This window comes from Odontesthes bonariensis, chromosome 3 (genome assembly GCF_027942865.1).
Source record: "Odontesthes bonariensis isolate fOdoBon6 chromosome 3, fOdoBon6.hap1, whole genome shotgun sequence".
NCBI classification, from domain to species: domain Eukaryota; kingdom Metazoa; phylum Chordata; class Actinopteri; order Atheriniformes; family Atherinopsidae; genus Odontesthes; species Odontesthes bonariensis.
The window spans coordinates 30,669,192-30,695,035 of record NC_134508.1 but is presented as its reverse complement, the minus strand read 5'-3'; the positions used below and the strand labels follow the sequence as shown (position 1 = coordinate 30,695,035).

Below are 25,844 nucleotides of genomic sequence, written 5' to 3'. Positions count from 1 at the left end.
AGAAAATTTAGAGCGGTAATGTTTCAAGTGCAGGCAGGTTTAGTTCTTAAATGCATGGCAGATAATCTACAAAAAATGAATCTACACAAATTTTTGTAATTGATTAATATTGTCACTGGTTTGTATTTCATTCTATTTTTTAAATCCTGAAAAATTAAAGCCAATTAAACAAAATTTTAGAAATTCTGAGCAGATCCCTGGAAAGCTGGCAGAATAAATAAATAAATTCAGTTTTCCAAATCACCAAAAAAAATCCCATCCTTACCCCCCTCATGATAAATCTGAGTAAATAGCCTTCTACTTTGTTCAAATAATTTCCTGCCTGAAAGATTTCAGGGACGAGGTAGTATTGGTTTTCTCCCTCAGAGAGCTTTAGCTTGTTTGGCTGCAGGGCTAAGGGTCCAGCTCTATCAACTAGTGCCAATGTAAACACAGCAATTCCTCTCCAATTAGATACACTAAATGCATTGGACTCGGTGCAATAATGTGGCTGGTCCATGCAATTAATGCAGCTTTAGTCTCCACAGGCTGCTTTGGATGGCTGGGATGGCTAAGATGTATCCGGTTTCAGTTCAAGGCCAGTCACTGTTAGTCTGATTGGGCAGGTTGGACTCATCATGGAAGTATAAACATGAGATTGGATGGGTGCTTGGTGGTTGGGGTTTTCTTTGGGTCAGCTTTGGAAAAATCTCCCCCTCTGACTGACCTCTCTACCACGGATAGTTTACTGGATAGCACCAGAATTTGTCAGGGTGGAGATTTGGGGAAAGGGAAGCTGCATTTCAACTGTGCAAATTCAATCCAAGGACAGTACAGAAGATGTAATAATTATCGGGAGGACATGCCAGCATGGATGAATTGCAGTCGCTGTAAAAGTTAAATTACAGTGAATATTTTGATTTGTCGCTGCACTTTCAATATATTGGAATGATTTTATCAGATAAAAGTATATTCAACCAAAAATGGCCTCATTTTAAAGTGCTTAACTGATCAGGGTCACATTTAAGAATTAGCCTGTAATCTACGATGTGTCCACAACATGAAGTAGTTATGTGCTAAACCCAAACTGACCCATTACCATTCTCACATTGTTGTCATTAGGGTATACCTTGATAAAGATTCAGCCATGACGACACACATATTTCTGTTACACTGAAGATGTAGCATCAGTTGACATATTTAGAATACTGGCATTTGTGTTTAAGTTTTTGCATGTTAAGAAAAGGGGAAAAAAAGTTTACAAAGAATTTGGTTGAGGCTATTTGCATCTTCATATTATTTCCACAAAGATTATTGTCACTTTGCATTTCATTTTAATGATTTAACGATTAAAGGCATCAGCACAGGAAACTGGTTCTGCAGTTTTGAAAAGAGCATAACACACAAAACAGGTTTAGAAGAAGATCATTGTTCTACTCCTCTTTTGTCCAGCAGCCATTGTGCACTCCTGGGGAGTTGCTTTGTTGCTTTGTTCTATCAGCCTGGGGTGCTGTGCTGTCTCAAAGATAGTTTGCTAACAGAGCTTTCACTCCATTGCCTCTAATGAAAATCCATACTAAACATTTAGCTCTATGTGAGAAAGGGGGGAAATTCAATAAGACACGTAACACAATTTATAAATTACAGGAAGAACTAATCGAACCAAAGGGCAAAATGGAGAGACGTAACTGTGTTTATATTAGTTCATTTTGCCTTATTTTGTTGAGTACATTTGTCAGCCTGTATGAGTTAGAGCATAAATACATTGAAACATATTTTCCCAGCCAAAATGAAGCCCAGCATTGCATTTTATTCTATCTTCTCTTAAACACAAATTATTAGTCATGCCGCCAGAGATGTCTCCACTGAGGTATTCCCCAAACTAATGGTCGCTCTTGGACAGCACCATCGATAGTAAACTAATCTGCAGTCTGCAAGGCACAGGAAACAGATCTCATTAGCACTCATTGAACTATCTTCCAAGGAAACTTTCATCTTCAAACCACTCTGACAAAGGGCCTGAAAGCCAGACTAATGTCACTTACTAGTTCTAGGTTTAATGGCTGACTGAAAATGTCTAATAGATGGATGGGGAATAAAGGAGTGAAGTAATCTGTGGGTAGTTGTTTTTTCTTTGGTTATATCCACATGTTGTAAAGAACTGAAGACGGCTAAATATGTTGGCAAGATAGTTTTTTATGACAACTTTCACTGATAAAAATATTGGTGAAATCTGATGCTTAGAAAAAAGGGCAAAAATATATGTATTGTTTTGTATACACACTTATTATCATCTTACTGTACACAAGAAAAAAAATGCAACAATAAAAATCATAGTTTCTTAGTTGGAATGATGTGCACTTGTCCATTCCACATATTTCTCCCCTAAAGTATATATAAATATGTAATATTTTCATGGTCAATGGGGAACCTCCACTTGCGTTCAAAGAGATCTGATTCTTGGAATAACACCCCCATGCTGTGGCCGAAGCTGCAACATACAACTGAAGAGCTGTAAATTGTATTCGGCCACTAGAGGGCGACACCAGCTTAAGTGCACATCCCGCGAGCTTTGCAGATGTCTCCTTGTTTGTTTATAACCTGAGAACTTCCTGCCTGTGACGAGTTTTGTCCATACAGGCTAACCGAGTTAACTGAACTCAATCTATTTTCACGATGGGATGTGATGGTGGAACGATTCCCAAAAGACATGAGTTGGTAAAAGGTCCGAAAAAAGTAGAGAAGGTGTGTTACCTTTATTTTCACCCCCTTTCTGTTGAAATTGATCCGTGCTCTGGACCCTGTCGAAAACAGTCGGTTGCTAACGCTAACAGGCTAAACATATTATTACTAGCTTATGAAAATTGACTTCAAACGAAGTTAATTGACAGTTACAGCTATTTAAATCTACCTTTACGTTAAACGATGGCGGAATTTGTTTCAGCTTTCAAAACAAAGTCGTGTTATTTTTTACAGGTTATAGTTTAAGCGAATACTGTACTCAATTAATCTACGTCATGTCGTGATACATTACGGTCTGACATTTCCAGGTTGACAAGAATGCCGAACTAGCTGCCAAGTGGAAGTACTGTGCCTTGAGCCAGGAGAAACTCAGACGCCCCATCGTTTCTTGTGAGCTGGGCAGGTACGACATGTTTTTGTCTCAATTTTATCGTCATTCAGACAAAATAAGCACACTGTGAGGCAGAAAGAACTTATGCTAGTACTAAGAAACTAATTAGAAAGTAAACCCAATCAATCAATCAATGGCTGCACGGTAGTTGAGAAAACTTTTCATTGTCATGTTTTGTTTTTTTCAGGTATATTCAGTATTACAAAATAAAAGAAAGATATAGTGTTTATTACCAGATGTTTGGTTATAAAAAGTCAACTTTAGGGGCTCTGAGATTGAAGTTCTGCTTTCAGAGACCCAAAAAGGAAAATCTGTCATTTTTAGCTGTGTCAGCAGTGGACCTGCTAAAGCGAAGAAATGGGAAGCAATTACAAGTTCTGTTAATTCTGTGTCACCTGTAGTTTGTAATGTCACCGAAATAAAAAAGAAATGGTTTGATATGAAAATGGCTTGAAAAAAAAAAAAAAACGTCTCGCCATGGCCAGGCGCTCGATGACTGCAACTAAAGCTGTGCAATCAGTTGTTGCCTCATCATGATGGCTCTTTGATGGGGCGGTCCATGAGGGGGGTCTTCTGGTACCACACCTTCTGGTCTGCCTGGGCTGGTTCAAGTGGAGACCCTCGTTCATGGCAATATTGTGCAAATCTGGCATGCCTACTCTGGGCTATAGAGCAGTTTGCCCCTCGCTGTATCGAGACACACCCACCTGGCCTTCAGCTCAGTGCGCTCCACAACAGCACGGGTGCTTTGATGCGTATATGTGTGCAGTCTATTGCTCCGATTATGTTTGGCAGTCCAGCCAAGGCATGAAAGTCCCTCTTAATTTGTACATGTTGGACAGCGGTGTGTGGGAATTTGATGTACCATGGGTGATAAACTGATGAGAGTTTTGATGATCAAGGGGAGCGCACGACTCACAGAGGACTGAGACACACCCGATCTGTCTCCAATCTCCCTCTGAAAGGTTCCAGTGGTCAAAAATCCAAGGGTGGTGAGGACCTGGACGTGTGGTGGAATTGGGTTTGATCAGCGTGTTTCTCTCTGGAGTTGTGGCAGCAAGCTGCATATTTGTAGCAGCACAGTCCTTGGGAATCTAAATCGCGATGTCAGCCATTCGTCTGTCTCCACACGGTCTCTTCCAAGAGCCTGACGCGCTAAGGCATCCAAAAGTAGCAAGTCAGCTGCTGGTTATGCTTCCCATTGACCTTGTTATATACAGAGTCAAATTAACCTTAAATTAGTGCATAATTTAAGTCAAACAGAATCATGTCAGCATCATTATGGGGTGTAATGTATATATTTATTTATGTTTGCTTCAAAGTAATGAAATATACAATCCATTAGTCAAGCAAACTTGATTGGAATAACAGCGGACGTTTTTACGAAACTCCTACGACAGGTCTGGATCACTCGTAATTCTGTTCGTACCTGAAAGAAAACGTAAAATACGAAAAGAATGGTGAATGCGCAAATTCTCTTAAATCCCTCGTACGCACGACTTAAGAACAAATCTGTGCGTACGAACGGTTCTTGCATGAGGCCCAATGAATCCATGTCTAGTCTTGCAGAACTCCACCTGGACACTCATGACCTCATGTACCTGTGGAAGTGCAGAGCCTACTTGCCATAAGAGCACACTCTTCATTTTAGAAATAGAGTTGTTCTAAACTAAAACCCTTTAACAGAAGGGGATTATACTAAATCAGACAGACTTCTTTAGATTTATCTTGAAAAATGACAGTTGTTTGAGTTTTTATTTTGTATTATGTGTCAAAAAAGTATTTCAGTTTATATGCCTCACTTTATAGTGCTCACCCTGATCAAATGCACACGCTTGTATATATACTGGAACAGTATGTTGTGCAGCCTTACGACCCATTACTGAAAACGGTACTCTGAAATCCTGAAAGCCCTGTCCAAATTTTGTTTCAGGCTTTACAACAAAGATGCCATTATTGAATACCTTCTGGATAAGTCTGCTGAGAGACCCAATGCTGAGGCTGTAACACACATCCGTGGGATCAAGGTACCTTCGTTTAAGTGCTGTCATATGCATTTCCATTTGGAGAGACTGGAGCCCATGCAATTGTGTCTGGATACATTTTTGTGTATATATGTATTTAGTTCAAAACAGGAAACGTATTCCAACGTATGTCCATTTGTTTCTGCAGGATATAAAGGAGCTCAACTTGACTGATAACCCTGAATGGGAGGGAGAGAGAAGAACTACGAAAGGAGACAGATATGAAGACATTCACTGTGGCATGTTCATTTGCCCTGTTGTAGGTTTGGAGATGAATGGCAAGCACAGGTAAACAACATTAATCAAAAGCAGTAAACCTAAGAACTGATTATAGAGATGAGTAAATATAATTAACTAACTCTGATCATCAAGATATTAAATTCAGTGTACTGTTCACAGTTTACTCAGCAGGTCTATTCACTAATCTCATAACTAATCCAAAATCAGTTCAATGTCCAAAGCATTCTTCTTCTTTTTTTAATCCCAGTAGCCTCTCAAATTCTTACACTTTATTCATTTTTTGTAATGTGCGCAGGCAGCAGGTTATGGGGCATGTCCCTCTGGAGAAATGTTTTAGCTTTAAAATCCTCAAATTTGGTGGCTTCAAGCACGCCGTAATGGCATTATTCCATTAAATGTGCTCATCTCAACTGTGTTTATATACTACTTTCTTTGTGAGCATCAGTTGTCCTAGATGAGTAAATTGCTTATGGGACTGGCTTGAGAAAAAGCAGTGCATCCTGCATCTTTTTTTTTTCAGAGCACTGCAAAAGTCTGACATTTTCTAAAAGGCTCTGGTGTCGAAACTTTCACCCTGGTTACAAGGAAAAATGAAAGATTAAAGGCGGGGTAGGGGATCTTTTTCTGGAACATTTTTTTACATATTGCTTGAAATACTCTTCACACCCCCATTGCAACCAATTAATTAAAAGTTTTGACACAAATATGAAAAGTTTTAGTGGCCTCTAGAACGTACAATCTAGGAAAAAACAGTATCCAATCATTGTGAACGGTCCATTCACAATGATTGGATACTGATACCGTCTATCAAACTGCAATCTGCTCCTCCCTCCCCCTCCTTCCCCCTCCTTCCCCCTGTGCGCGTACCCTGCTCCGTGAACGAAGCTTGGCAGGAAGCTAAACTAGAGCCAGCTTGGCTAGCACCTAGCATTATTAAACGTATAGTTAGCATAAACTAAATACTAAATACTAAATACGGCAACGATCGATGCTTGCTGTCAGAACAGCGCTCGTGCACCTTCGTGCTCGTGCGCGTTCATGTACTCTAGAGGCGTGCCTTCGGGGGGAAAGTGAAGAAAAGGGTTGGGACTTTTTACCTGTGTATTTTCAAAATGCAGCTTCGCTGGACTCAAAATCCAGGATCTCCTACCCTACCTTTAAGCTACTTGTTCTTGTTACCCATTTGTGGAAGCAGACTGGTCAGAAACATATTAGACTTTGGTGATTCTTTATTTATTTATCAAAACTTCCACTGCTTTCTGAAGATGTACAAATGATAGGATAAACAGAAATATAGACCTCTCGGCTGAGGGAGAACACACACTGATAGTGAGCATGTGAAAGATACAGACAGGCTAGACAAGAGTCTTCTTCAGTTTGGCCGGCAGCAGATACTTATGTAAAGCGCTGTATATATTGTCTGTGATGTACAGCCAACTTTGTATTACATACAACTTGCTTTCCACCAGGTCCATGCTGTTTTCCAGGAGTTTACATACTTTCTTTGAGCTGCCTCAGACACTCATTTTACATAATTTCTTAGAGATAGACTGGGGTGAAACTCTAGACTGCTAGAACAAACGTCTTTTCAGAGAATCAAGGGATATCTTCAGCCAGTTGAGAATGAGCTGAATTATGACTGTGATTAGTGGAAACACTGTCAATGGCCTGAATGTTTTTTTTTTTGTTGTTGTTTTTTTTTTTTTTGTACTGGCCATTGTTCATGTTCATTTTTGAAAAGCTTTTGGAGTCTTTGATCTGGAAGTGTCCCTGCACACTAGAAAGATTAGAAAAAGAAGACACTCTGCATATATGTTACATCCCTATATTTTCTTTTCAGGTTCTGTTACTTGCAGACCTGCGGCTGTGTGTTTTCAGACAGGGCCCTGAAGGAGGTCAAGACAGATATCTGCCACAAGGTGAGCGATTATCCTTTTTGGTCCTTTAATTTGTTAATTTTTTTTTTTCATATACCTGTTATCTTCTACACAACTCTTTGTCACGGTCTTCTCACGTGCAACACGTGGATTCTTCTTGTTCTCGTTGCATAACAAAAATGTTACTATGTAAACAAGCTGATATTGATTTAGATAAAAACATAATGGTCTGAGAGTGGCATGTTTCCAGATGCACAGCTGTTGCTTAGATGGAATTTAAGGCCGAAAATAAGTCTGAATGTTGTTTAACACTCCCATGGGAGGCATGGGAGAGTTTGAAATCTCAGAACTCCGAAGAGCTTAATTAATTGTTGTAACTATCCAAAAATCTTGGAGAAACTTGATATAGCAGCATTATTCTTGCACTTTTAGTGAAATCTAAATGAGCTCTACTAAAAGTAACCTTAAAACAATTGCGAGAGATTGATTGCTGTCATGATAATGGAAGAGCTAGCCAAGAGAGGCAGAACGAGAAAGCTAATTTAAAGCTTTGCTCCTAAAACTGAGCAAATACATGGGACTGAGCAAATAGAGCTACAAACAAGCAGATAGCCTACTCCAATACATACATTTGCTGGTGCACACATGACTGTATTGTTTTAGTGTTGATTAAAGTTGGAAGATATATTATCCAAATTTGAATCTAATGTTCTTCCCTCCAGCCCAATCTGACCCAGTTGGAGCCTCATGAAAATCTCACACAAGCACTCCTCCAGCCTATTTGCGGTTCTGACCTGTTAGTTCGAAGCTTTAAAGCTACGGTCATAATTTCCCATACACAGTCTATTTAGAGATATTATGCAGTCTCTTTTGCTGTTTCTGTGGAAATGAAAGCATCTTGAAACCACGGATCCGTTGCTCTAGTTCTTCAGAAATGATGCCTAAACCACGGGAAGAAATGGGTTATGGGGCCTCTCCGGGGGGGGGGGGGGGGGGGGGGGGGAGGGGGGGGGTGTCGTGTCGGAAATGAGACTGTATGCAGACTTTTACTAGTATATTTTTTATCTTGCATTCTGCTGTGCATAAACGTGTATTGACAGTTGTTTGCGTTTTCTGAGAACACATGAGATTGTTAGCAGTACCAGTCAATAATTTGGACACACCTACCCATTCATTTTCATAGAGTAGGTGTATCCAGGTGTCTGAGTGCTCCTGCATATGCAGGACATCAGATATCCAAGCTGTTGTTACACTTAGTTCATACCTGCTTGATGGTTTAGAAATAAAACATGACACAGTACAGAACAAGCATTTGTCTTAACAGGTTTTAAGGGCTCGGTGCATATAGGTTGTTAGTTTGGATGAACATTAGAACGGAAACAGCTTTTGTCCGTTTTCTATAAATTTATAAATTTTCTTTGCATCTAATAGTCTATAATAGTAGACTCTGGATTGTATGTTAATTTCTACATGTACCCTAAAATGTGCCCACACTTACCCAGTGCATTGTGTTGCAGTGCTAGAAGTGGTCTGAATGCAATCTAGAGCTGTGTGTGTGTGTGTGTGTGTGTGTGTGTGTGTGTGTGTGTGTATTCGAGAGAGATGCATACATTTTATTATTTCTGTTTGTGTTTGTGTTGGAAATGTATAGGTCTTTGCCTTGTCCAATACACATTTCCCACCGAGAGGATTATTTCTTGCCTAAAATGAACCTAGTTAAACTTTATTTACTAGATATCATCTGAGCCTCATTAAAAAGTTAAATTTTGGGAGTGATCATTTGGAATGAAAATGTAGAAATGAAGATGAAATGGTGACTTGTGCAATGTCAGATGGAGGGAAGTAGAAGTTTTTGTGAAATTGTCTTTGTTGTTAACATTAGCTACTCTTTTATTTTTTCAATAATAAAGTTAGATCGTAGATTCATCGACAAATACATCTCACAAACTCTGCATTATAGTATCAAATTCATCATCTAATTTGTTGTTTATTCAATACTTTGTGTGATGTGTCTTAATGGCGAATGTCTCAATAAATAACAGTGATAGTAGTTTCATAAACAGATAACTACATCTGTAAACCATAGTCGCACGAAAGAATCTGGAAATGCACAGTGCAGTCATCCTGCTGTGCTTAGCTGCGTTTTCCCTTGTTCCAGTGATGTCATGCTCCAGCATGGCTGCTGAAATTGCTGCTGCTGCTTGAGTTGCTCTGCGTGGCTAGCAGCCACGTCGGTTCTATGGGAACAGTTGTCTGGATCAGCACTTTGCTCCTGTGCCACTGCTCCAGACAATCAAGTGCCTCGGGAAAGGTATTACTCTCAAACTTATTGGCAAACATGCTGTTCCTGTTGATGATCCATGGCAGATCTTTCACTCCGTAGATACAGATGTCACGTACATAATGCCCTGGGAATTGAAAAAAAACAACAATTTAGAACATGTACTTTGAGACAAAGTCTAAGTTAGTTCTTTGATTTTATTTATTTATTTTTTGACGTGAATGTTTTTGTGATGCTTTGAGTGTTGGCAGATTATTTAGTTTGCATCTGGGTGAATAAGTTAATATGGTTTTAGTTGTACACAAATCTTTTTTTTAATCTTACACCTGTTAAAGCTCATATAAGTAATCACATCTATAATGTACCAAACAAATCCTCCTCACGGTCCTTTCATTATTTTTTCATGAGTGAAGCTTGGGTTGCCATGGCAGTAATTGGTCTTATAATCTTATCTGTAATCAAGAACCAAACCTAATCAGATTTGCCATCTCGCATAACTCTGGACAGTTTCAGGAGAATAAAGTCTCGACATTGTCTGCCGTTGCCATGTCTCAGCAAGAGATATTCTCTATAAGACATGTTCTCACTACTGAAAACAGTAGTCAAGGTGATGCAGTGGTAAAGCACACAAGAAGTAGGACTTAATGGAATATTACGCTGCTTTATTTGCCATACATTTAGTCTGGCAGACTAGGCCTCAGACCTCATCATCATCAGAATGGCCTATACCAATACATGGAAAGATAAAGGCGAAAAGGAAAGCAAGAGAGCGTTCGGCTGCACAGGGGTGTGTTTCTTGTTTCCTAGCAGTTGGGTGCTGAAGCAATAAACTGCTCAACAGCAGATCCGTCTGATGCAGACATTTGATTTCATGGAGCCAGTGTAGAAAATGCGTGGGCTGCAGCATATTAGTGGAAACAGCTCAAGGCAAAGAATAATGAGCAAAAAATGTTCATCTGGCGAGTCATGTAGATAAAAAGAAAATAAAATTCATACTTGTTTGGGGATTTGGTCAGATATTTGTCAGCAAAGAATAATTAGGAACAATCATTTTCTTTTGTGCTGAATAGCAGTTTCCAAAGTATCCGCAATTACCAAAGCACTGCAAAGCTGACCAAGATGAATAAGCTGTCGCACATTAATTAAACACAATTGTCAATTGATGTACATATTCTACAATGCCGTACCTTTGCAACCATTATGTGTTATTCCCTCCTGATCCCTCCATTTGATTGCCCGGATAGCTCCTGCCCAGCCTCCATCAATGTTGCTGCCTGGAGCTTCTTCAAACATGTAACCAGACAAAATCAATAATTACAACGTAACCTAACTGAAATACGCAGATTTACTTGGTTCTGTTTGGAGCTAAACCTGCTCATTGTGTACCTTACCCCTCGCCCAGTAGCGGCTGGAAAACAGTCCTGAATGCCTCCCATAGAAAAGCTTGATAAAGTGGCTACAGTACGGCTCTTTATTTAAAAGGAGGAATTAATGAATGGAAAAGTTTCCAAAATAATTAGTTAGTCCTTGCCCTTAAAGTCATTTATCCAATTAGATAGAAACTGTTAGTGAACACTTAAAGTGTTAAACCCTTAAACCCTGTACTTCCCTACCCCCTCTACTGCACTTTCTCTTGCTGTACTTCCCTCGATGCCTGCAATCTGTACACTGCCACCTCTGTCACTTCTGACAGTCTGACTCGTGGTTTCCTTCTATGTAGCTTATGTTAACTTTGATGTTAGCTGTAATGTTATATCCTCATTTGTAAGTCGCTTTGGATAAAAGCATCTGCTAAATGCATAAACACAAAGTAAGTCCCATTGCTGTGGAGCTTGTCCAGTTACGTTTTTAACTTTGTAATCATAATAACTCATTTACCATGAGCATCCTTTACATTTTCCTCAAACTGTACCAGGCTACAGGCCTTCTATCTCGTTTTGTCATTAAAAATCTAAAAATGAAGCACTTCAGGTGGCCGGACTAAGATTTTCACTCTCTGCACCAGGTTATAGGTTCTTAACTTTTTTATCTTTCTGAGCTCAATCTAGCAGTTTATTAGTAGTTTATTTTTATGTCCACACAAGATGAGGTGCATTTGTTTTACTTTTGCAAATGTAAACAAAGGCACCACCCCACACATGTGAAATACCATTATTTTGTCTTGATAAGTATCTACATGTGTATATTTTCGACACTGGTACACCTAGTCAAACAAGGGAATTAAATCCTTTCCACAGCCAGTATCAGTATGTATACCGTCTGTGTGCCACTGGCAAAGCAGATACACACCAAATTGTAGTTCCATCCAATTACTGCTATGTCCTTACAGGGGAAAAAAAAAGCATGTAACCTGCTTCAACATGATGGGATTACACTGTGTCGTACAGGCTGTGGTGGACCACACTTTTTGTTTAGCACTGCTTTCTGGGACAGGCTGGTTTAGTGTTTTTAAACAGTCCTGCACAGCATGAAAATCAGTCAGTCTCTGTCAGTTTCTATCTGCCAGGTGTTGCTGTCAGTTTCACAGCCTTTGTGTGAGATGTCACGGATGGTAAACGTGTATCTTTTAGAAACAAAGTTGAGCTGTACACACTTTTACTTTCACAACAAAGACGCAGAGGTGTGTGACTGTCTGTGCTGCTGTCACTATGATGCATTTACTTCACTAGTTAGGAAAAAAAACTCTGATCTTTTAATGCCCGATTCTAATCAAATGCATTCTGAACTAACTCTTTAAGTTTAACTAAAGGCAGCTTGTCAATTTTTAAATGGTGTTGATACTTACTTGTAAATGTAATAATCTTAACACAGTTTTAGGTCCCAGATCAATACGAGTGGACTTTGGACCAGTTAACCCATATCCTCTGCAGTATGTACAGGATATGGAGTTCATTACATTCGGTGAACAAAAGTTGTTTTCTTCACTTTTCATAGCACCTATTTGCCGTCAATTTCCAAATGGAGATATTAATAAATGTGTCTTTCTCTTTCTCTGCCCAGTACTATTTTGCAAACATTTAGATAACCAGTTGATCATTTCCCAGTAGTCTCTGCTACTGCATCCCTGCAGAAAAGGAAGGTGTGGCATTATCTTACAAGGCAGTTATAAGATAATTGTCTTGCAAAGCTTTAGTCCATGCATTTGTGGCCCTCACCACCGTAGTTCAGACCAATTCTGGACTGACGGATAAAATTTTGGTGTACAGTATCCGATGCTGTAACGTCGTCCTCACCTCACCTCACCACAGTGCAAGATTGAAATATGTTGTTTGGAAATTCTGGTATTTACTGTAAAAGTTGAGTCGGACAGAACAAAAAATGTGCCGTTTAATGTGCTTGCTTAATTAAGTTTATAACAACATCCATACTTTAGAATTGTGCAGCAGAACTTGGATAAAGACAGCAGTGGGAAATTGACTTGGTTCTGTGTTTAAAGAAAGCAAATGTTACCTTTGACGTGGTTGAGTGTCACAAAGTAGTGCTCGTCTGGACTGAATGTGTCTTTGGACCACTCCAAGAGGTCGTGGGCTATAGGGCTTTCCATAACAAAGTCTACAAAAGGCTTTGTGAGAGCATAGTAGGCTGTTCCAAAATAAATCTGCAGATTGTGTGGAGGAGGACCTTTTTTCCGCCCCGGCCCCTTTAGAGCCACATGAGACCCTGGGATCTCCTGATGCTGGAGTTGTGTTCTGTGCCTCATAGACACTGGTTGTTTGACACCAGGCGTCATGTTTCTGTCCTTCCATTCTTTGCTCTGCATATACTGCACCAGTTCCAGGTTGCTCTTAATGGGGAAATCCTGCCCACACAAATTCACAACCTTCTTCCAGCCTATATTAGACTTTACTAGATCTTTCATGCAGTTCAGATCAGCTTGCAGGCGTGAAAACCCAGCATAGGTCACTGTCTCACTTCGGCTGGAGAGGATTATATTTTCAAAGCAACTGACTAGCCTTTGCACGGCCACCTGGTACTCCACTGACGCCTTGGCATCCACGTGAATACAGTACACATTTTGTGGCATGTAAATGGCTCTCAGCATGCGCACAAAAAGCGCCAGCTCTTTGTGAACAGTCACAATGAAAGCTAAAGGGTAGTCTTCCTCCTCATTGCTTAGAGGTCTGGTGATAAAGTGTAGATCTCGGATCAAATTTGAACACTCCAAGTTGCTATTTAGAATATAGCTTTCCACCTGTAGACATAAAAAAGATAATATTAAAACTGTTATAACCAGTTATAAAGTATTAGACTTGCAACATTTATTTGTTTTTTTTTTTTTTTTTTTTTTTTTTTTTTTAACAATTTGCACTCACTTGTACTTAGTGTCAGCCAGTCCATATGGTAAATTACTAGTTCAGCTCGATTTATCCTTTTTCTGCTTGATTTAGTTTTATTTAATTTTGTACAGTTGTCATTATCTGATACCCAGTCGTCCTACATGCTATGTATGTGTAAAACAATGACTATAGAGCATTGCACTGCTCTTTGGACCTGGTGACAAGGGATCCAGAAATTTCTATTCATTACGTTGCTCAGAAATACATGTACCATAACCTGCCAAAAAAGTCATACCTGACAGTCTCGCTGGCGCCATTCTACTCCTTTGTCCATGCTGGGCAGAAAAGCTTTACATTCATTGGAGAAGGGTCTGCAACTTGAAGACTGTTGGGGTTTTCGTTCGGTTGACATCGTGGTCCTCAAATAAATTAATGAACAAATAATAATACTTATCCCCAGACAAAACAGAAAGCTGTATTTCGTGCCTTCAAGCTGGCACATAATAGCTTTGTTTCTCTGTAGTATGTCAGCACCACCACAGATAAAGCTCCTGCAAGAGAGACACCCAGTTTGGTTATTTTCAGAAGGCTCCCAGATCCTTGAGAAAAGTTATTAGGGTTAAATATGTAGGTTATATCTAATTGATGAAGCCCCTTTTTAGTAGTCTCGTGTACCAAACATAGTCTATTAATAACCATTATCAGAGATGTGGCACATTGGCTGTCTTCTGTGCTTTTCTCATGTAGTTGACTCTGTGGTAAACGCTAGTATAATGGGACAATGTGACTTCTATGAAGCCTACTTGTTACATACAAACAAGGACCTGCCTGGACCTGCCAGCTATTTGGAAAAGAGTTCTGCTGGAATGTCTTTGCCAAACATTTTTCTGTGGTTAAACATCAGTCAACTGCATCACCGGGACACCTTTGGGCGAATAGAGGCTTTTTGTCGAGAAAATATCGATCAGTGGATTACTGGTAGACTTTATAGGTGAGTTGACAGTAATTTCTGTTTTGATAGCCTTTAGCATTGATTGTGCACGCTGTGGTAACGCTATTCTGACATGCTTTGCATCATTCAAATCACAACACTTTTAGCTTTACAACAGGGAGGGCCATGTGGACCCATTTGTACTAAGCGATTTCAGTGGTTATAATATATATATATATATGTGTATATGTAGATGATGGCACTTTTATCTTATTTTATTTTAATTGATTTTGTTATATTTTATTGCTTTCACTGTTCTTTTATTGTTTTTATTTGTTTTTACTTATTCCTCTCTTTATTTATTACCTGCTGTAAAGCACTTTGGTACACCGTAAGGATTGTCTGTAAAGGGCTGTATGAATAAAGTACATCAGGTGTGGCCGTCAGAGGTTTGCTGATCGATCTGTAATAACACAAATCATTTATTTTGTGCTCCTTCCCTCGTGATATTTCTGTTCCTCAGTTTAGCTTATTGAAATGATTCTACAAAAGGATTATAAATAATTTCACAATAAATGAAAGTCGGACAAATATGTTTACATGTTGATATCTGAGTGGTGATATAGTTCAGTTACTGAGTGCATTTGCGATTTTACAGAAACCTCAATAGATCTACTAATGACATTTTTTTGACTGTGTGACGAGCTCCATTTCTTTTTTAATTTATTACAGAACCCTGGCGATAGTTTGAAATCCTGCAGTTTGTATTTTCATGTAGTCTTTACCTAAGATTCAGTTGTTAACAGGAGCACAGTTTGCATTTTACGAAATGTATTGCATGTGTCTTGTTATTAAACAAAGTGAAAATCTAGATTTTATGCTCCATTGTGCCCTCAGGAGAGCAGAGAGACTTTGTAAATCTCTGAAGCCTATTCTTGATGTATCAGTGAAACATCCTCACTTCAGTCCCCCTGTTGAGAGCAGTATCAAAGATACAGATGTCCAGAGGGGGCCTGCCATGGAAATGTGTACATTTATAGCCCTTCTATTGAGATGCTTCTCCCAAACAACCCTGCTCTTTTCTGCCTCTGATACTGTCTGAGGCTGCATAGAAAAGATTAGCTTTGTGCTTGTTTTTCTCAGATTTTTTTTTTTTTTTAAATTGAGATTTTGTTGATGCAGTGTACAATCCTAAAGTTTGTTTTGTAAGATAATTATCATTTCACTTTCCTAACACTGTGATGCTGCTGTCAAGGTCAAACATCTAAAGCTCATGTCTACGCAACACTGGAGCCTATACAAACATGTAGATTAGAGTATGCAATGTCAACATAGCATTTACCTTTGGAGCAGTTCAATCTGAAGTCTCTGTGAAAAAGTGAAGCTTTACACATAAGCATCTGTATGGATCTTTGTAACCTAAACAGCTCCTCTCAGCTATATTGCTAAAGTCCATTTGGAGTCCTGCGGTGAGCAGAAGTAATTTCCATTAGCTCCATTGTCAGTAATAACAGTAACCGCAGCAGCAAAATATCCACAATATTTCAGCTGTCCGGATTGTTTTGTTGTGTCCTGTTGGGAAGGCTGAGCTCTCTGTGCTTCAGGCTGTGTCAGAGTGAGGCAAAGCGTCTTGCACTGAGGGCGTGTTCTTCTCTAGATATACTCATAACTGATTAAGTCGCTCCCCCCACACCCCCACGAGACAGGATCCATTTGTGCCTGGTTACCAGCAGTAACACCCAATCACCCACCTGACACAAAGGAAAACCCTTCGACAACATGCACACACTCTCCATAAGGTTTTTTCCACTCTCCTCCCACATACAGTTTCCTACCCACTGGTGCGTTAAAGCTTTCCTTTTTGTTCTCTTTCTTCCATTGTTTCACCACAAATCTTTTCCCCAGAGGTTTCTTTACGCTATTCACTTGAAGTTTGTTGAATTCCAGTTCATATGCCCAGTCAGAGGTATATATAGAGTCATCGACAGCATCTCTTCTACCCTGCATGCTCTCCTCTGACTTCCTTCCTGTTGCCGCTCAACTGATTCTTGTTGACTTGTTCCATGAAATGATGATAAGAAGCACGGCTCACCATTGGCTTGCGTCATTTGTGGTAATAGCAGCAGAAGAGTTACTGACTTCAGAGCAGCTCCCACAGAGTTTGTTTACTGCTTGGTCAGCTTCTGCGATTATCTCTGCTGTGTTGGACAGAGCACATGGCCGGAGTTCACACCCACTGAGCCTGTATTATAACCACACAATAGATCCCCTGCTAGTTGCTCGGGTTTAATGTTTGTTTTCATATGGGTGTGTTTTCCGTTTTTTGTTCGGCAGTGATTTTACTTGTGGTGTTCTTCAGTTAGTTAGTAATTTATTAAAGATGATGAAATATCATATAAAATGTGGCTATAACAAGTCAACTTTAGATTTTGTTTAATACTAATGGCTTATAAGAATAGCCCCTGTCATTCTGTTTGTTGATTTGTGATTTGCCTGAATTTGCCTCTGAGTCTCTTTTGGTGATACAAATGCTTTCAGGGAATATGGAAATACTTTGACCTGTTTTTTTTCTATTTGCCTTTTCCAGTCGTCCAAATTTCTGCCACAAATACCTCAAAAACAATTTTACAAACTTCCATTAGTCAGGGTAAACAAAGCATTGTTTTGCAAGACAAAACAGGACCACGTGACTTTATCTTGTGATCACCTGGAACATGTCAAAACAAGATTCAATCGTTTCAGAGAAATAGAAACAAACTTGTACTTGTGAAATGTATCCTTGAAGGCAGATGATCAATAAATTCAGTTTCCTTTTTAGTTGTATCTATTTTAATCACATATGTACTTTTTTCCAACACGCTCACATAATATTGATTTAGCGTCTGGGTGCCAGACAAACCTCACATTTACAACACAAACTTCTCTATATTAGAATGACATCCTGGTAGCATTAATCCATTCAGGCAGTGGAGAGATATGAAACACAAGATAACACAATACTGAACATGAATCAGTAATTAAACAGAAACTGTGCCTTGTATTTTCTTTTATTGATTTATTTGTTTGTATACATTTTTCTATGTGCTTTCCAGTGTGGGGATCTTTTTAAATATGACGACCTTGTTGTGCTCAATGGCACAAAGGAAGAAGTGGAGAAGCTGAGGGAGAAGATGGGCGAGAAGAGGGTCAAGGCAAAAACTAAGGTGGGGATTCAGTGCATCCAAAACGATTGGTTCTCAGGTTTGAATATCCTTGAAAGCATTTTTCAGACTTTTGAGCAATTTTTTAAAAATTTTTTTGTAATCCAAATATTGCATTTCCCTTTTCAGAAATCAAAGAAGAACAAGGCAGCTGAAACTGTGTCTACACCATCAGAATCAAAGGGTTTGTATAAAGCCTGAGTGGAGCAGATTGATAAATGACTTTATTATTTACATAAGCAAAACTAAGCAGCTAGCAGAATGCCAGAAAATGCACCTCTTCGTTTGGATAATGCTTTGCATATGCTGCGGTGTAGTAGCTGGGTTCATTTCAAAATTTATTTCACATTAAACTTTAGTAAATCCTCAGAGGAAAATAATATCTGCCGCTTGTGGAAAGCCACTTGCATACAAACTCCATCGCCCTATGAATTAACTAAAGAATAGTCACGTTCACTGAATATTGTGCATTTGATTTGTGAAACAGTCCATCTGCTCTTTTCAAAAAATATTGAAAACGTGAAAGTTTTCTTTCACAAAAGCATATCGTTTATTTGTTTTTCTTAGAAGAAGCAGTCTTCTTCGAGCGAGGTGGACCACCTCGGGTGGATGGCATAGGTGGGTCCAGCGGAAAGCCACATTTCCCAACATCCATGATTGATCTCCATGTTAAATTATTATTTCAGCTTATAGTGGTTTGCAGTGGCGAGTCAAGCATGCTTTTCCTGCTGTTCGTTTTAAAGCATATGGACTGAAAGCTAAAGAAACTAGAGATTAGTTCAACATTTTTATTAGAATTCTAAGTAAATAACAGCAAATTAAATAAGATGAATACAGAAAAATATAAAAACACTTTTAGCTCAACAACGAATGTAGAAAAATATGAAATAACACAGTGAACTAGTTTACAGCCCTGAGTGTTTTTGGAGGTATACGAGCTTTCCTCAGCATTCGTCATATAGCTGTGACGAATGCAGTTTGAGAAAGATATTTTCCTTTGATTAAATGCTTAAATCCATCTTTCTCTACCGTGTTTGAAGGCATCATGTCTTTTACTAGACAAAAAGCAATCGCGTGTGTAATCGTTTTGCTCCTCTTTGAATGCTGCTTGTACAGCACAATGGCCGTTAACTCCCCCCCCCAAAAAAAAAAAACACAATGGATTGCGGTTTTGGTCGTGTGGCTGAACTTCTAGTGCTAGGTCTACTTTGTGCCAAACTGGCAGGCTGTGCAGACTGTGTAGACTGCGCCGACATACCTTAATTTGCTCCACGTCACTTTGGAGAAACCCAAACCACCGCCACACAACCGGCATTGAGTAACTTTTCCTCTCAACAATGACCTCATCTTCAGAGGATAACTCTAAGTCATGGCTTACACCTATTTAGCTCCTACATGTTCGGTCGTTCTGCTTCCCTGACTTCTACTTCCCCGGCAACTTACAAACGGAAGTGGAGCTGGAAAAGGTCGACTCTGATTGGCTGTTGTCGCACACATTTCCGCCATGTTTGATCGAGTAAATAGGCTCACAGCTGATCACCGTAATCGACCTGACATTTATCGCGAGCCCTAGTTATAATCCTAGTTTTTCTTTTCTTTTCTATGTCTCATAAATAACCTGGTCTGGTTTTCTGTAAAGTTCCCACAAATGAACGTGACATTAACTAAGAAACAGCCACTAACTCGAATCAGAACGTTCCAATGGAACAAAAATAAGAGCATTCTTCCTGTTTTCATTTCTCTTTTTGATTCTAGCCTTGTCAGATGACTTTTCTTTTCACTTCCTTGTTTTATTTAACTCATTTGGTTATTTAAGCAACTGATTTCATAATATCTATTCATCCATCCACCCTTTACCTGTATTCTTTTACAAAGTTGATGTTGTAGATGCTTGCAGTGTGCAATGTGCACCAGTTTGTCACCAGTTGCACTGAATGATATTCTCTGTGTTGCCTGATTCTTATATCCCTCCCAACAGAAGACACACAGTCTCCACCAGTGGATGTAGCTGGGAGGAGCTCACTACAAAACGGGGATGAAAGCAGCCAGTCAGGTAGATAAACACACTTAGCTCTCAGAAATAGAGTTTATACTCGGACCAAACCTCTTGGAACTGTTAACTGCTCCTTGTGCCAGAATAAATAAAACTTTCAAACTGCAGGTTGTCATTCTGAGAGACAGGCTGTTTAAAGGGATATCCCGTTTTATTTATTGCGATTCCGTGAAGTAAACGAATCATATGATTATTGACTTTGACTCTACATTTTCTCCACTTAAGAAGGCCCGTTCTCCAGTCCAGACATGGGACAATGTTTCTAAGATGGGAGTTCTTTGATTAAGAAAAAACGGGACAAAGTAAATAATCATCCGACGCAAAAGGGATGTAAAAGTCCACGATACAGCACTCACTCAAATCGCTATTAATGACAAAAGAAATATCCCTTTAAACCATTAAGATCAGGAGTGACCTATGCATCATTTTACCTTTAACGCCTGGAGTGAACGCACACGCTTCATTAACATTTTCAAGACGCGTTCTTTTAATTAAGAAAAAAACCCTGAACATCAGGGCAAAGTCTGTCATTTACATCAACAGCTGAGAGTTTAACCTCTCATGTAGTTTTTTTGTTATGTTTCTTGTTTTTACAGAGTATGAGAAATAAAAAGCTTCAGTGGACAGTTTTAAGTTTTCCAGAAAAGCCTAAGGGTTAAGAAGCTGTTTAGGTTCAAATGTGCTCGTAGTTCACAGGATCTTCATGAAGACAAACACTGTACTGCAGGATTAATTTAAAAAGCTTCACTCACAGGCAGAATCAAACTAAAGAAAAGCTAAGCTTTTTTTTTTACACCGGTTAGACTTTACCTTTTTATTAAGCTGTGAAGGCTTATTCAGCCTTTTTTGTCTTCAATGAATTAGAAAGGTATCTTGCTTGTAAGCATTAGTGGATGCGTGAGCATCCGGGGCCAAAACCCGGCTCGGGAGTCACAAACCGTAAGAAACTTCTGTCATAAACGAACATTTTCCTTTTTGTAAATGCTGCTTGATAAGATTTTACTTTTGAGTAATTTGATTGCTGAGTATTCCTCTAAGGGAAAATGTACACTAACAGTATTTCTGAATGAACTTAGCTGGATTTTTATGTTTGTTGTGTGTTTCTACTCTCTTTATTTGACACTACCAGCAGCTGTTGCTTTTTCAGATTCATTTGGGTCAATAAGTGAAAATAATCATGCATGGTAGGCCTTAGAACTTGCCAAATTTTTACAGTAGTTTCAGGTGCCGTAAACATACTGAACAAGGCCCAAGTGACAATGAGTTTGTTGCGGGTCAATGACTGGAGCCGATTACATCGTTAGCAGAAATCAGACATCGTTCAGAAATAATCAGATTCTGACACTTGACAATGAATGGTTGGACAATTCTAAGTGAATTATTTCTTGGCCTGCTATACATATGTTTATAGAAGGGAAAGTCTGCATATATGCAAACCCTAAGATGGAAAAGTACGTTTTCAGTGTTGTTACAAGAGATGAAGTTTAAAGAAACAGGATCAGAGTTTTGCCTTTTGAGACGACAAGTAGGAACTGTAAACACCCTTAATGCTTCTTGCACTCCCTACTGCAATGCTTTTATTTGATGTAAAGCACTTTGAACTGTTTGTACATGAAATGTGCTATACAAATAAATTTGATTTGATTTGATTTTGATTTATGCTTAAGGGACTTATGGGGCTCGAGTTCACCATTTTATTGGCTTATGTCCACAACAGGCCACTATGTCCACGACTGCGATCCGCTTAGATTATTGAGCAATTTCCATCCATTGCTTTTGGCGCTTGATTCAGTTTACTGCCTTGTCATCTAGGATCTGGTCTCTGCCAAACAGACTAGAATCAATGCTGCTTTGCTGCCCCCTACTTGCAGATGCACCTCTCCGACGTTGCTGCTCAGAAATCTTTCTATAAGATATACACAATATATACTGTATGAGAATTAACTTTTTGAAAAGGGGAGCAAAAAGCCTTAATTTTAAGTCATATTATTACCCTCTTGTCTTACTGTCTTTTCTTCAAATTTGTACTATGTTAAAATGCTTCTTTGTCTTCATCTTCATCCTCCTGGTATTCCGGTTGTGTGGCATTTACCATCTAGATGTGGCTGGACCCTCTGGATCCTCCACCTCCTCTAAAGACGCCCAGTCTTCAACAGCCTCCGCCACCAAGAGGTCCATCCAGGACATGGAGGGAAAGTCTGAGGCTTTTAAGTCCCTCTTCACCACACACAGCTCTGCTAAACGCACCAAAGACCAGACATCCAACTGGGTCACCCACACCCCGTATCATTTCTAGTAGCTGTCACTCATTGGGGAAAAAAACCCCTAATTTTTCGCTTACTTAAGAAAATATGAATCCATTAAAGATCCACCACCCTTTTCTAACACACACTTACACACACACATACACAAATGACCCCCCACCTGACCTTTAATAAAGACACCAGTGAGTGGACTCATTCCCAGCTTGCCTCTTCTATTCCCATTAGCTCAGTGTTTACATGTTGTGAACATTTGTTAACAGCTCCCTGAGCGTTTCATACTTCTTGTTTTGTAGCTTGAGGCCTCCCTCATGTATCGTCCCTACTGTCTATATTCTCAGTCACAGCTGCCTTGAGAGTTGACGCAAGGTGGCTTCATAATCTCTGTCACTCCGCTGCCCCCTAGTGGCCAGAGTGCAGCACCTGACAATGACTAAACCCCCCCTTTTTTTTTTCTCTATTTGTTTTATTTTTTGTAGAATATATTTAACCCAGTAAACAAAGGACTTAAGCTTATTTTAGTCTTGTGTATTTTTCTCAAGTGCGGTTTGAAAAAGCTTTTTTAGCGACATGCAGACATTTTAAAGTGTCCCAACTCCTGGTGTGCATGACTAAACAAACGTCTATCTGATCGGACAATGACCGGACAAACTTAATTTTAGCTCAACGTTCGTATTCGGTCTCAAGCGTCACAAGTTGGAATTTCTTTTTTTTTTGTCCCCCCATAAGCATTGAGCCTCCTTTTGATTCTCCTGGCCTTTGTGGAAGACCTTTGATGTTAAAGTAACAGTGTTAGACACTGAACACACTCTTCTTCGAGCGCTCACAGATTTAAAGGTGACTTAAAGTATTTTTATCCACTGCATGTAACAAACAAATGTCTCAATAAAAATGTGTCCAGTAACATTCAGGCTTTTCCAACTTTTTTCCTCACTTCCATGTATTGGGAAGATTCCATTGCCAGTGAAATGCACAGCTGTTACTTACATGTCCTGTTTGCATGAAACTTGCTTACACAATGCTATGAAATGCATATGTATTCAGAGCCTGCAGGGGGCACAGTATATCCCACATCGATCATTTGCTCTTGTTTTGCCCCCACCTTATTAAATTCATTGGGCATGATTAGATGAGGGGCTGCATGGAGGTGTGGTGGGTAAGCACCGTCGCATCACAACAAGGGCTCCTGGTTCGAATCACGGTTGTGGCCTTTCTGTGTGGAGTTTATATGTTCTCCTTCCGGGTTCCTCCCACCGTCGAAAAACATGCATGCCAGGTTAATTGGTGACTCAAATTGTCCTTAGGAGTGAGTGTGAGCGTGAGCGTGGATGCCTGTTTGTGTCTTCTGTCCCTGTGTGGCCCCGTGATGGACTGGCGACCTGTGCAAGGTGCACCCGGCCTCTCAGCCAATGACAGCTGGGATAAACTCCAGCCCCGCGACCCTGAATTGTATTAAGCGGGTATAGAAAATGGATGGATCATTTGGTAAGATTACTTTCATATAAGTTATTACAAGATCTTTAAAATGAAAAGACAACCGTAAAGATCAGGAGGGCACGAAGTTCTGAAGAATTACATGGTGGGCTTTATTTTTCCAACATTTAAAGTCTCCAAAAGAGCAGATGCCGCCACTCTATACTTAAAGACGTTTGGAAAAACAAGCAGACAGATCGGCCTGTGCAGCCAAGATGAATTATCGCTGACAGGGCCTCAAAGAAAGGAGCAAAGAGGAGAGAAAGAAAGAAGAAGTTCAAACCATCTCTGCCATCCGTCATCATGGGCAATGTAAGATCGTTAGCTAACAAGTTGGATGAACTTCTAGCCTTGACAAGGACTCAGCAAGAATATCGGGAATGTAGCATTATGTGTTTTACTGAGACATGGCTGCAGGATCATATCCCCGACTCCAGCGTCTCTCTGCCGGGCTTCCTGACTGTAGGAGCAGATCGAGATTTAAATAGTAGCAGGAAAAGGAAAGGGGGTGGATTGGCAGTGCTTGTCAACAACAGATGGTGTCACCCAGGACATGTTACTGTGAAGAGTCGTCTCTGCAGTCCTGACATTGAACTATTGGCAGTAAGTTTTCGTCCATATTATTTGCCAAGAGAGTTCACCAGTGTTGTTTTGGTGGCTGTTTACATTCCACCCTCAGCTGTTGACGACACTGCATGTGATGTCATCAGTTCCGTTGTTGCTCAGATACAGACACAACACCCCAATTCTTTTGTGGCAATATCTGATGATTTTAATCATGCCTCACTCTCTGCTACACTGCCAACTTTTCAACAGTTTGTCAGCTGCTCTACCAGAGAAAACAAGACATTGGATTTGTTTTACACAAATGTCAAGGATTCATACATTTCCAAATCAAGACCTCCCCTGGGTAAATCAGATCACAACCTTGTTTTTCTCTGTTCAGCATATAAACCCCTTGTCCAGAGACTACCTGTCACAAAAAGGACTGTTAGAAAGTGGTCACAAGAAGCTGAAGAAGCCTTACAGGGTTGTTTTGATGCAACCGATTGGATTTCTCTTTGTAAGCCACATGGAGAGGACATTAATGCCATGACTGAGTGTGTGACTGACTATATAAACTTCTGTGTGGACAACACCATCCCGACCAGAACAGTGAGATGCTTCCCTAATAACAAACCCTGGATCACCAGTGAGCTAAAGGAACTATTGAACAAGAAAAAAAGAGCCTTTAGGGAGCGAGACAGGGAGTTACTGAGGAGTATACAGAAGCAGCTCAAAGTCAAGATCAGAGAGAGCAAGGAGGTGTATAGAAAGAAGCTTGAGAGTAAACTGCAGAGGAACAATATCAGAGATGTGTGGTCAGGAATGAAGAAGATCACAGGCCTCAAACAGAGGTAGGATCGGATGGATGGAAGTCTGGACAGAGCAAATGAGCTGAACACATTCTTCAACAGGTTCAGTTCAGGAACAAGCTCACCATCCTCCCCTCCTGTTCCCAGCCAAAGAGACATCCCACCCTCCTCTGACCCACAGCTTTCCTGTAACATCTCCACCTCCACCTCAGTCATGGATTCTTCTGCTTCCACTAGTTTGTCTTCAACCCAATCAGGAGATGCTGCTGTCCCCTTTGCCTCCCCCTCCCACTTTTCTGTTTCTAGAAGTCAGGTGAAGAGGCAGTTGGAGAGACTGAACCGGAACAAGGCTAGCCCCCGAGTCCTGAAGGACTGTGCAGAGCAGCTCTGTGGGATTCTGCAACACCTTTTCAACCTTAGCTTGACCCAAGAGAAGGTACCACTGTTGTGGAAGACATCCTGTCTGGTTCCGGTACCAAAGAAAACTTATCCTTCAGACATCAATGACTACAGACCTGTTGCCCTGACATCCCACATCATGAAGGTCCTGGAGAGACTCCTGTTGACCCACCTGTGAGCAAACCAGCACATATCAGGACCCCCTGCAGTTTGCTTATCGCCATGAAGTTTGAGTTGAAGATGCTATCATACACCTGCTTCAACAAACTCACTGTCATCTGGACAAAGCAGGCAGCACTGTGAGGATCATGTTCTTTGATGTCTCCAGTGGATTTAACACAATCCAGCCTGATCTGCTTCG

The 25,844-nt window shown here is 40.0% G+C and overlaps 2 protein-coding genes across 3 annotated transcripts; one reads left to right on the top strand and one right to left on the bottom strand.

The window, feature by feature from the left end:
• The first annotated feature begins 2,566 nt into the window (after positions 1 to 2,566).
• Positions 2,567 to 23,162, top strand: rtf2 (replication termination factor 2). Of its 2 annotated transcripts, XM_075461525.1 has the most exons (10): positions 2,567 to 2,724; positions 3,030 to 3,124; positions 5,046 to 5,139; positions 5,285 to 5,424; positions 7,217 to 7,295; positions 17,835 to 17,945; positions 18,072 to 18,126; positions 18,510 to 18,560; positions 19,921 to 19,995; positions 22,095 to 23,162. In XM_075461525.1, exons 1-10 carry the CDS (start codon positions 2,656 to 2,658, stop codon positions 22,289 to 22,291), a joined length of 966 nt encoding a protein of 321 aa, XP_075317640.1. In that variant the 5' UTR covers positions 2,567 to 2,655; the 3' UTR covers positions 22,292 to 23,162. The 2 variants fall into 2 exon arrangements, with proteins under 2 accessions (XP_075317640.1, XP_075317641.1); XM_075461526.1 differs by lacking the exon at positions 18,510 to 18,560.
• Positions 8,270 to 16,782, bottom strand: gcnt7 (glucosaminyl (N-acetyl) transferase family member 7). Its single transcript, XM_075461524.1, has 5 exons — positions 16,085 to 16,782; positions 14,107 to 14,362; positions 12,985 to 13,726; positions 10,722 to 10,817; positions 8,270 to 9,661 (listed from the first exon to the last, which is right to left on the bottom strand). Exons 2-5 carry the CDS (start codon positions 14,311 to 14,313, stop codon positions 9,417 to 9,419), a joined length of 1,290 nt encoding a protein of 429 aa, XP_075317639.1. The 5' UTR covers positions 14,314 to 14,362; positions 16,085 to 16,782; the 3' UTR covers positions 8,270 to 9,416.
• Positions 23,163 to 25,844: the final 2,682 nt, after the last annotated feature.